General features: G+C 32.7%; 3 protein-coding genes across 3 annotated transcripts in view; 2 read left to right on the top strand and 1 right to left on the bottom strand.

The window, feature by feature from the left end:
- Positions 1 to 12529, bottom strand: part of LOC129919865 (serine/threonine-protein kinase unc-51) — a 63799-nt gene that overhangs the window by 5375 nt on the left and 45895 nt on the right. The window contains exons 4-12 of the mRNA XM_056000958.1: positions 11116 to 11241; positions 10972 to 11045; positions 10681 to 10841; positions 10388 to 10527; positions 10219 to 10305; positions 9492 to 9660; positions 7145 to 8211; positions 6951 to 7087; positions 6750 to 6885 (exon numbers count right to left, since the gene is read on the bottom strand). Coding sequence (XP_055856933.1) covers positions 6750 to 6885; positions 6951 to 7087; positions 7145 to 8211; positions 9492 to 9660; positions 10219 to 10305; positions 10388 to 10527; positions 10681 to 10841; positions 10972 to 11045; positions 11116 to 11241 — 2097 coding nt within the window. The remainder of the gene's footprint in view (positions 1 to 6749; positions 6886 to 6950; positions 7088 to 7144; positions 8212 to 9491; positions 9661 to 10218; positions 10306 to 10387; positions 10528 to 10680; positions 10842 to 10971; positions 11046 to 11115; positions 11242 to 12529) is intronic.
- LOC129919867 (leucine-rich repeat protein SHOC-2) overlaps positions 1 to 12529 on the top strand; it is an 81935-nt gene that overhangs the window by 53239 nt on the left and 16167 nt on the right. The gene's annotated exons all lie outside the window — the stretch shown is intronic.
- LOC129919870 (uncharacterized) lies at positions 1657 to 4427 on the top strand. The gene is made up of 2 exons (XM_056000967.1): positions 1657 to 2061; positions 3551 to 4427. Exons 1-2 carry the CDS (start codon positions 1707 to 1709, stop codon positions 3601 to 3603), a joined length of 408 nt encoding a protein of 135 aa, XP_055856942.1. The 5' UTR covers positions 1657 to 1706; the 3' UTR covers positions 3604 to 4427.

Raw genomic sequence — 12529 nt, 5'->3', positions numbered from 1 at the left:
TTTTGACAAATAGTGGCAAGTGAGCTGAAAAATTAGACAAGTGCACCTGGAAGTCTTCAACTGAGTTGCACCACTCTCCAGATATTGCACAATAGTCGATTACTGATTGCCCTTGACCGCTGATAAAAGTAAGTTCGCCATATTTGTCACCGCTTGTTACCCCATTTAATACAAACAACCCAATATCAAATATCAAATATAAATATATATAAATAATATAAATATAAACCAAAAATTAAATTTCGAAAAAAATAATTTTTATAAAAATTTTGAAAATTTTTTTTTGAAAAATAAAATTTTCGAAAACGGGACATTGTATTGTTTTGAAGTTTTGTTCTTAGATGTTGATAAGTGATTTCTACAATATGGCATACCAATTTTATTTTAAAACTTATTTTAAAACCAAACAATTATTTATAAAAAATTAGTTTTTTTAAAAAACGGCTCTAACGATTTTGAAATTTTTTTTCTAAAAATGCATCTTAATATATCAATCAAAACTGCATACTTGTTTTGGAGGGCAATTTGATTTCAGATTTTGTGTTATTTAAAAAAAAAAAACGAATTTTATGTTCTTTTTTTTTATTGTACATAGTATCTACATTTTCCAAATTTCGATATAAAAAGTCTTAAAAATTTAACCAACTTGAACTCTGAGAGCAAGTTCGTGCGACTGAGTCGTGCATTTTTTTTGTGGATTAGGCCTACAGGGGATACCACTCAATAAAAAAAACGCGCCATTTACTCTACCTCTTGGGTGGTGTGGAAATGAGTAAATTTCATAACAAGCGGATGGCTACAAATTTTACAGCTAGTGCTGTGTCTGTATTTTTATTTCCTATACATCCCTTTACATTAAAAACTCTTTTTGTAGCTCTAGTTCGTCCTATTTTGGAATATTGTTCTGTAGTTTGGTCCCCACTTTTCAAAAAATATTATAATCGCATTGAACAAATTAAAAAACGATTTACTAAATTTGCTCTTCGAAAGTTGAATCATGCCATCTTATGATAGTAGATGCCTACTAATTGCTTGAAAGCCTTTATCTAATAGAATAACATATAACATTAACGAACTATATTGAATGTCTTCCTCTTTAAGCCTTGTTCGGTATAATTGCACCTTCGAGAGCCTTAAAACCTACAAGTATTTTTTTCTTATATATTTCTTGACATGCAATAAATTATGGCCAAAATGAGCCTTGCGTTAAATTCAACCAATATGCAAATGTATTCGATTTTAATCGAAACAGAAATAATTTCAAATCACTTTTTATGTTAATGATAATCTAATTGTTTAAATTTTTTATTAATTTTTATTATATTATTAAGAAATATCTTTGAGAGTTGAAATACTGATAGACGTGAATAAATAAATAAATAAATAAATGTATAATAATAATATAAATAATAAATGTAAACCTTTTGTGTGTATGTATATAAAAATGTATTAATAAATAATTTTTCTTTGAAATGAGTAAATTTATAGCAAGCGGACGGCTACAAAAAATGTTATTCTATATTACTTTAATAAATGTATAATATTAATAAAATTATATATTTAAACCTTTATTTTTATAAGGTCTTGAATGAAGAGTGATTTCACATTTTGTTTATTTTATTTAAAAAAAATTATTTTAAAAACTGATAACTTTTCTAAGAAAACCTATTTTTTCTTTTAGGAATTCAATCACAAAAACCATCAAAATGCGTAAAGAACTTTGTTTAACTTGTAATCGACAAATTTTGAAAAACTTTGAACCAGAATTAATCATGGATCAAGAAAATACAAATCGAGTTCAACCTGGAGAAGCACAAAATCAACAACCAGCAGCCACCATTCCAAAGCCAAACAGTTCATTTGTAAATTACATATCGGAAAAACTAGAAACCTACACAAATTATGTCAAGTGCCAAGTTGAATTTGAAATTTCAAAAATTATTTACAAAGCCGATATGGGAGAGTTTAATGATAGTGATCCATCTGTGTCAGTCTTGCAACCACAACAATCACCAATTCAGTCAATGGATCAACAACAAACAAACTCTTCCAATCCTCTTGGTATGAGTATAGAATTGACTTTCGAAACATCACAGCCATAACAATGTGAAAAGTAATGTGAAACCATTTCTATTTGTAGCTCACAAGCAATAAGTTGTGATGACTAAAATATCTATATGACGATTAATTAAGTCATCAATTAATGAAACGCACAAAATCTTATCGAAGGAATTCATAGTCATCACATAAAACAAAATTTTACTCAAGTAAACGTCTGAGTAGAATTTTTGATGAAATTCTCAAGTATTTACTTGAGGATTTCCTCAGTTAATACTCTAATTAAAGCGTCGAAAAAAAGTGCCTAACCTCTGGCGCAGGTTTTTATTTCATCAATCGGAACGGGGGTAAGGGAATGAAATAAAAACTGACAATGCCTCTGCGCATAAGGTCAAAAATGACTCTTTGATTGGAGTATAGTATGTATAATCTAAAATGTAAGCAAACGCCTTGGTTTTCTCTATGTTAAGAGTAGTTTAAGTGACAAAAAGCTATCTCAAACGTTCACTTGAGTGACGACTATGAATTCGAATATGAAATTTAAAAGTTAACATTTAAATGCTGTTTTATTCTATATATTTTTAATTTTGTTTGCCGGAACAATCGCCCACGCCTTCTTATGCTCACATACAACTAAGAATTTCTATAAATACATACATTAAGGACCAATTTGTTTAATTATGTTTTTAAAGCCATAATCAAAAATTAGAGAATTATCAAATCACATACAAATTTTAAAATTCTATCTTTTTAATGGGGACTTTAAATTAAATGACATGTTTAACAAATTGGATCTAAGATACAAAACTAAAAAACTAGGAGTTAACCAACAGCCATTTGTTCAGACGAATTTTAAAAAGGGTTATATCCACTTGTAATCATCAAAATCACGATTTTTTTTGCATTATTTGAATGCACATTGCAAATACCTTTAAAACTATTTTTCGAATTTGTGTAATGTTTGAAAAATAGTTTCGAAGAAGTAAGCATATGTTTAAAGACAATATTAATTTTTTAAATGGATCCCAAAACTTTGAAAACATTTTTGTCAATAGGTCGGATTGGTGTTTTCAAAGTTGTTGAGGAAAATTTCTCCGAGATGGCTTGAAATTTTCATATGATCTTCTCAATAAAGCTTTACAGTGAGTCAGTTTATCATTGAAAGGGGCTCTATCGTGCACTTTGTGATAGAAGCATGAAATAAGCATGATTTCTGTGTTGCACATTTTTTTTTTTTTTGAGTATATTGAGCATTACCAATCATGCAAATTTCATGTTTTATTACAAAGTGCACGATTTTGAAGATAAGCCGCCTCACTAATATATTATGTATTTTTTTTTTTTTTTTTTTTTTTCAATAAAAAACCTAATTATAAAATATTCATTGGATATAACCTCTTAATGATTTAAGTTCAACATAAAATCTTATACATATGTATGTGTTTAAAAGTGGAGAATAGGAGTTTATGTTCTACTTTATGTTTCGTTTCAGCAAATGGCGATAAAACTGATGTCGAATTCCTTTCAACCACTTGCAGTCGCTAATAAAATCGCTCCTAAAGTCGATACTTTGCTGTTTAAGAATTTAAAAAAAATGAACCGAACTCTTTTTGTAAATGTATGTGTGTCCAAGTGACCAATGAATATACATAACTTCATAGTAAGAATAAAAGAACGTAAAATTTGTTTGTGTTAATTCAAAATGATTTATATAAAAAAAAAAATAAACACAAAATGGCTCTGGTTCTTCATTTCTTTAAAAAAATTTAGTTTGGTTGGACGTTTTGCATTTTTCAAAATTATAATGATTGTGAAAATCTGTGTAAATCCGTCTCAAAAAAGAGATTTCAAGAGGATGGATTTCAGGGGGGAAAGTAGCGAATTTTTTTTCATTGGAATTCATTTAATGGAAATGTAGCGACTTTTTGGTTGTTTGGAATTCGACATGAGATAAGGAAAGGATTTTGAAATATATATACCAACTGAAATTTTGAATTACTGAATTGTTGAATAGTTGTAATTATTATTATAGTTATTGAATGTTATGCAATGATACCTTAACCTAAAAATGTTCATATTTAATTAAGTTTGAGTCAATAAAATCCTGTAATGTATTTTCTATAGTTTTCTTTTTCGTATTATTATAAATCAAGTGTCTCTTATAAACAATCTTCGCTTTGAACGAATAAAGGCAAAGGGTTCACGAAATACAGGGATACTTAATCTCTGATCATGAAACCAGGTTGAAAGTGGTATCCAAGGACTTGAGGTACAAAATTGCAGAGATCGAACTGGCTGTAAGCAGCATTAGGATAGGGATTTGATGGACATGGAAACTGAGCTATTGACACATGGAACAACGGCACCAGGCGGCCTGCGCGGGAACTCGCTTAGCAGAAAACAATAGCAAATGCTTTATTTTGTATTTGTTGTTGTTTTCTTACGATATGCCTACACATTTTGAAGACAAATTACACAGGAATAATAATTTTTTTTTTTTGATATTTGTATCTTGATTGTAACTTGATTTAGATATAAACACATATTAATATCATTTTACAATCATAATATTGATACCCATTCATATAAAGTTAATTCATAAAATAAATGTCTTTCGAGGTCTTTTTTTTTCTTATGGGAAATACATTGAACGTGAAATCGAAAAAAAAATCTATCCCCAATTGAGAGTTCCGCGCCAAATACTAGATGGCGTTTAAAACAACTTACCAGGTGCCAAAAGAATGTTTTTTTTTTAATAAACGCAATCAAGAGTAATAAATAACTATCCTTTGTATGGTTAGTTTTTCCCACAGTGCAAGAGTTTGAGAAATAGATATAGGCTTAAATCTTATATGCTTGAACATAGAAATAGGAACAACAAATAGAGTTGGATAGGTTAGGTTTTATGGGGTGATAATACGACAGGGCGAGTCATCGCACTTACATTGTGCTCCCCAGGGTTTGAGTGTAAATAATTTGGGTGAATAGAAAAGGGTTCAGTCGAATTCTTTAGTAGCAAGTTTTCATCTTTAGCTCGTCAAATGAGTATTCTTCGCGAGCTGTTTTGTTTGGTTCTAAATAAGATGAGGCATTCGCAGATGACCTCTTAGTCTTAACAACTACACAAGTCAGATGAGACAATACCCATTCTGCTCATATGGGTTCTCCAAAAGCTTCAACCAAAAGCGACAATTGGGGTCTGCTAAGCTCAAGTCGGGAGTCGGTTGAAGATTACGACAGGTTTCAAGTGTCTATTTTTTCATATTCCAGTAGCATAAGTAACCAAGATAAAGACAGTTTGGCTCGTTTCAAGTGTTGATCCATTTTTGGCCATTTCATTTGCTTATTCAATAATAATGAAAATTATTTATATTTAAAAAAATTACAAACAAAACAAATCTTTATTAAATGAATGATAAAATTAGAATGAACAAATTATTATATATTTTACACAAATCATGAAATCGAATTCTACTATTTGTTTTTATAGAACTGAGTGTTTACTGAAACAAGTTAATTCTATAACAATATCAATGTGTCCTGGCACCCAACGAAAGGTAACAGTGTCAGAAGAACGTAACTACATTTTGTAAAATCTTGAGATGGATATTAAGTTTTAGAAATATATAAGAAATTTTATAATTACACCTACAAATTTTAATGGTATGATTTTTGAGAAATATTTAGCCTATCCATTGCAGTATTTTTATGAAAGTAAGGAAGTTTATAATATATATAAACAAAAATCATCAAAAAAAGTTTCTTCGGAACATCAAAATGTAGATACGTTCTTCTGGCTCGTTTTCGTTGTGCTTAGAACTCTTAGTTCATTACGACACCCATCAACTAATATGGACTTCGTGACAATTGAGGGAATGCCTTTGATTGCCGCCTAACGGTTTATAAAGATTTCAATATTCTAGTCATTAATATCTCGTTTAGAAAAAGAAAGACACTTCAAAAGTCCGCGAGTTTTATTGATCTTTTAATGGAAAGGTTATCTGAAAAGATACCTAACCCTATACTTGACTTCTTATTCTGAACAATTAGAGTACTATAACATCTTGGTCGAAACTTGTACATGCCATTGTATAAAAGTAAACCATGCTCCAACAGAACACCTTTTGTTGTTGTTGTTACTCTAAGCATTGGGGACGAGCAAGCGATATTTTTAGTTTATCGGATGTCACTTTCCCATTAAACAGTGATTTTTTATGACAGCAAACAAGACTCAAATAACCCAGCCTTGTTAATAAGCAGACCTCAAAAGAACTTTTAATATTATTAGAGCTTAAAGAGACCTTTCGTTTTTTATTTTTGCAAGGGATTAACCAAACCTTTTCGAAAATCTAAAGATAAAAGTAATTTTAGTACCTAAATTTAACTATAAACTCATATCTTTAATTCAAAACTCATTTTGAGATTTTAATCCGAACCTATCCGCTTTCTAATGTACATAATATGTAGGAAAAAAAAAAACACATTTCGATAAGCAAAATAAAATGAAACGTTTTTTGTGGATTAGGCCTAAAAGGGGATACCACTTAATAAAAAAAACGCGCCGTTTACTCTACCTCTTGGGTGGTGTGGAAATGAGTAAATTTTAACAATGTACCGAGAACGATTACTCTTTTTCACTATTTCTCCTAATTGACTAATAGCAATAAATTAACTAGAACATATCAACTTACATTTATTCAAAAGCATTTTATCCTGTGGATGATTGCACTTCTGTACGAGCGAATGCAATAAAATATGTGCTGTATTGTATCGCTCAAAGCAATTTTTAGTATTGCTTAAAAGTTCGTCCAAAGCAGCAGCTTGACACTGAAAAAAAAAAACAGAAAAATATATTTATTTTACTCCAAATCATATTGGCCAAAAATTCTTACCATATCTATTGCATAATCGTATAGAATTTTGTCAGCTGTAATATTAAATGCACTTGCTTTCTGTAATAAGCCAGTTCCGTTCAGCCTCTTTGACTCATAAAGAATACTGCGATATTTCGAGTTCATTTGTAGAAGTGCTAAAAAGAAAACGATGTATTTAAATGATCCTTTTGGTACTTTAAGATCTTTCTTACCATTTTTAACATTTGAAGACGGTTTCAAATTACCACTATGCAACTGCTGCGACGCCAAATTTAACCCGGAAGACAACAATTGTAACGCCCTCACCAGCAGCACCAGTCGCTCAACGCGCTTACAATGCTCTGGAGCATGCGGTGGGATTTGTTGTTCAGTGGCCGACATAAGCGCCGACAATGGAGCACATCTAGAGTCGGCTACTTCCTGTATGCAATCGGTGAGGGCGAGGACGAAGTTCAATTTGGACAGTGTTTCATTATGCTCACGGTCCATGAGTGTCTCTTCAGACAGTTCGGGTGCATGGAATGGAATAGTCTGTCCATCACAATTATTTGTGTCCAACAGACTCGGCAGCCCACCAGTGGGGCCCAACTCGGGCAAAGTGAAGGCCCGCTGTCCCAACATATGAGGATGATTGTTGTTCTCGCTGCTGCCGCCACTGCCAGCACTCCCACCACTGCCACTATTAATCACCAGAGTTGGGCTGCCCAAAGTTGGAAGTTTAGTCAGAGTCGATGGAAGGACGGGTGAACTGTTGCCTGATCGTCGCAGTGGTGATTGTGTCAGAGCACCGGGACTCACCTGCCACGTGCATGGTGCCGTTGGAGGTGGTGTCTCTGAGAGTGAGCCCCCAGAGGCCGATCTAAGGCGGCTGGGAGGTGTTCCAATGGCAAATTGCACAGCTGGTGGCGAGATCGAATTGATATCGCTACTCACCGAGCTGCGATGTTCGGGTCGCTTGACACTTATCGGCTGCGAACGTGGAATCGGATTTGGAGTTGTTGCGGCAGCAGCAGCTGCTGCAGTTGTAGCAGCTGCTGCAGCAGCAACAGCTTGAAGATTCTTCGACGCTGGAGCTGAATCTTGACGTCGCAGCTTATCAACAGTGTTGTTGGTAGTGGTGGTGGTGTTGTTGGTTGTGTTGGTGTTGTTTGTGTTGTTAGCATTGGCCGTCGATTGTCTACGAACTGGTGTTGGAACCGGTTTGGGCTCTGAAATGGGTAGACTGCTTGGTCGTGGAGGACTGGATTGAGGATTCTGGGGCTGCATACGTGTATTGTGCCTAGAAAAGTAAAGAAACAAAAATATATCATGTGGGACGTAATAGAAGATTTGAATTCCAAGGTTTGCATAAACAACCAAGGTCAAATTGCTGCTGAGGAAAGAATACGGTATTAGGACTTGAATAAATAGTATTTAATGCAAATAGATAAATAATCTCCTAAAAAATTGACCAGATAACGATTAGTCGAAGTTTTATAATTACATAGTTATCTACATCAGGAACAGAAGCAGAGTGAACAATGGGGATCGCGCAACCGCTCAAGCGATACAAGCTAGACCCTACCCACTGCATGAAGATGATAGGAGTGTGATAGGAGGTTGATGGGAGAAACGTAATTGAATAGTTTATTTTGAAAATGGCATAAGTCCACTTTATAAAATTTTTAAGGAGAAACAAAAATGTTTAGTATTTCGCATAAAGAATCTTCATCCATTTTTTCTTGACGTTTGATTTACTAGACCCACAATATATTCAAATCTAAGTCGGTTTCATTAAAATTATTATAGAAAAATTGTTATGTTTTGTAAGCGGACTTTTCCCTTTTTCAAATAGAACTTAATATCTTTTTTAAATAAATTTGATCACAACATCAACTGGAATAAGGGTTCATAGGGGTACGGAGTTGACATAGACAGGCCTAAAACCGTTGTTAACTCAATTTCGCCAAAGAGTTGAATTTTCAAACTAAGCGATTCAATTACATAAAGCATTTCCTGAAGGAACAATAGCAGATTTGTCTAAAGGATAATGAAGGAGCTTACAGATGTTCAATCGGAATAATAAAGGTGGACTCTCATTCAAGCCCAGTTCGTTCATCAGAGGATTTAGTGAGCAAGCCTTTTGCTCAAAAGGGTATCTGTGAATATCGCTCACTTTTGGCCTTATTGCTGGAATAGCTTCGATATGAAGGCACGCTGAATTGTACCCATCACTCCAGGCATAACATAACAGTCTCATTCTTAGGCTTCACTTCACATTCAGCGTGGAAGGATCTAAAGCGAGTTCATTCAGCACAAAACCTGATGTGCAAGTCCCTTACTAAAACGGATTTCTGTGAATGTCAGTTAGTGACGTTGCTTAATGTGTGGGGTTTTGAATTGAAAATTAAGACGGACAAATCAAAATTGCTCATAATTTCAAATAAATATCTCTAGACATCAATATCAACAGCCTTATCAGGAAGAGAAAGTTTGTTTTGGAATTCTTCCAACCCGTATGTCGGTTGCAGTGATGGCGCCTAAGAGTAGACAACAAATTTTAAAATTTTATCAACTTACTTCTTTTCATATTCTACGACATTCTGATCTTCTGGAAGATTTTTCGGCACTAAAACAAAATCATCAGAATCTTCAGGACTGCTAGATGAACCGCTATTTGCTTCACTATCGCATAATATACCAACATTTGTTATTGTTGCTATAATGGCTGGATTTTCCACCTGTGATTCTGTAAAAAAATAACAAACAGAAAGTTAATTAATTTCAATTGAACAAAAATGAAAACAAATATTAAATGCTTTATTTCATTTAAGAATTTAATGAGACGCTTGGAAGTTCATTAAGTTCATGGTCTAAAGAGTTCTTACGTAAAAAAAAAAGAAAATACAAATTTTTGTAATAAAATCAAGAGTAGCTCTCAATAAAAATTTATAAATTATGAAACCAAATAAATTTTGAAATACATTTTTTCTACGTCCGACAACAACAAGCGTTTTCAATCAAAGAAGAGAAACAAAAAAAAAATGTAAACAACGAATAAAACCACTTTCTTAGAATCTTAGACAGATAGTTGCCAAAAACATCTAAAAGATCGAGAGGGCACAAAGAGTAAATTTTATTCTTTTTTCTGCCTCTTGCTACAAAAATGATGATGATGCAGACTATCTTAAAATAGTCTTACAACAACAAAAAACCAATAGAAAATCTATTTATTTTTGTATATGAATTTGCGTCTCATTACAATATTCTTAAAAGTCAATAAAACAAACAAAAAAAAAATACAAACCTGAACTTGGAGATTTTTCCAATTTATTTTGTAGAGGACTTGGAGTTTTGGGCGGTGTTAAATTGGTTCCCAATGGTGGCATATCAACTGTAGAAAAATAAAAAAAAAAAATTGCATATGTAAATAAATATATTGTATTTTTAAATTTATATAGTATTTTCAATTTTACCTGCTGCCTGCTGTGCTTGCCTAAGTCCCTGCAAGAATCGATGATTGAAAAAGCTTTCAAATGAAATACGGTCCTTGGCATTGCGGCGCAACAAACCCAATAGTAAATCACTCAATTCCGGTGAAATACCATTTGGCATTCTTTTTTACATCACACAACAACGACATCATGATGAATGAGATGAGTTTGGTTTTATTTGAATGAGAGAAGAATTGAAAAAAAAAAAATAGGTATTTACATTAAAATGTAAATAAAATTTGGTTTAATTTTTTTTTTTTCTGAAATTTACTCACTTTGGTGCCAAATTTGAATTTTGCTCGTAATAGAATTTCAATTCATTTGGTGTTTGAGCATAAAATGGTGCCTTTCCGGTTAAGCATTGATATACAATTGTTCCCAGAGACCAGAGATCTGCTTTGGCATCATATTGTAAAGACATAATAACCTCGGGAGCCTATTGAGATTTTTTAAGAGAGAAAAGAAGGTATAAATTAGAATGTGGAAACATCAGGATTTATAAATTGAACTAATGAGTTAATTTTCCATAAAACCGTTAAGTACTAAAATTGAAAAAAGTTCATTACCATGTACATTGGAGATCCACAAAGTGTAGCTGCCATAACACCATCATGAAGGAATCGAGCAAATCCAAAATCGGCTAAAATAAGACAAGAATTTTTTTTGTTTCAGTTTTAAATATATTAAAATGTATTTTTTATTAAATTTACCAATTTTAAGCGTAATTTTCGAGGGCTGTGGCAATGATTTTCCATAACTATGCGAGAGTAATATATTTTGTGGTTTGAGATCACGATGAACGATTCCCTTGGTGTAGAGGGCTTTCATAGCACCAGCTGTAAAAAAAAAAAACAATATTATTATTAATAAAATTTTATAGATTTAAATTTTGCACAATTTGAGCACAATTAAAAAATAAAAATACCAACCAATTTAGGGCATAAGAGTTAAAAAGGATGCGAGGAATATTGCGGAAAAATACATTTTTTCTTAGAATTCGATAAAGAAATGCTTCCGGAAGGATTTTGTACTTTAAGGTATCTGCCAAAAATATTTATTTCAATTAAATTTTGAAAAAATTGTTGATAGAGTCAAGATTTTGACTGGTAAAACTGTGTGTTAATGGGTTATTCAGCCCATAGACACCATTCTCTGATGCTCATCAATTCTTTCGAGTGCGTGATAAGACTTTAACTCGGCAAAGTCAAGGCATCGTAGGAATTGGAAGGTTACATTTTCTTGTAATTCAACAACATCAAGAGAAATAAAACCTCCTTCTCTAGTTGTGGTAAAATTTGTACGTTATCAAATGCTTTTAGTGTGCATTCCAAAATTAAACAAAAATAGAACCGAGCCATCCTAATAAAAATGGGTCCATACGCTGAGTGTGGCTCCATAAAAGAACTGTAGCCTCCTATTTAATAACTCTCTACTCTACACTGATGGTTCAAAAACCAATAAAGGTGTAGGAAGTAGAATATTTTTGAGAAAACTGAATCTGTCTTTTTTTTACTTACACACCGTTGTAGAGTCTTCCAAGCGGAAATTCTAACGATTAGGGAAGTTCTATTTTGGCTCACAGAAAACGTGATATTAAACACGGATATTTTCGGACAGTCAGTCAGGCGGCAATTGAATCTCTTGCCTTTTTCTTTTCAATATCACTCACGGTACTAGACTGTAAAATATCTCTTAAGGAGATGTCTGAACAGTTCAACATTCACCTTCCATGGGTCATAGAGCCATTTTGGGTAAATGTAAGGTGGACAAACTGGCCAGAAAAGGAAATTATAAAAACACGTATCGCTATATGAAAATTTATCCTATAACATGATGGACTCAGAAGAACTTCCTTGGCAACCAAACGAATGTATAGACTTGAAACGTAAAAAGTTTTGTTAAATTTAAATCGACTGGATATTAGCTCCACTATACTATAGCTAACAGGACGGTCTTTAACAGGAAGACACGTCCAACGACTGGGCTGGGCGTATTCTATAATGATTACTGCAGGAGTTGCACGGATGAAAATGAAGAGGAAACTGATTTTCTTTAAACATGCCCTGTTCTCTTTAATAAAATAAAACTAAATCTAGTAGAATTATTCTATTAAGATACTAGTGA

The sequence above is a fragment of the Episyrphus balteatus genome, chromosome 4 (genome assembly GCF_945859705.1).
Source record: "Episyrphus balteatus chromosome 4, idEpiBalt1.1, whole genome shotgun sequence".
In the NCBI taxonomy this organism is placed as follows: domain Eukaryota; kingdom Metazoa; phylum Arthropoda; class Insecta; order Diptera; family Syrphidae; genus Episyrphus; species Episyrphus balteatus.
Note: the sequence above shows the minus strand (reverse complement) of the source record. Positions and strands in the feature narration are given on the sequence as shown.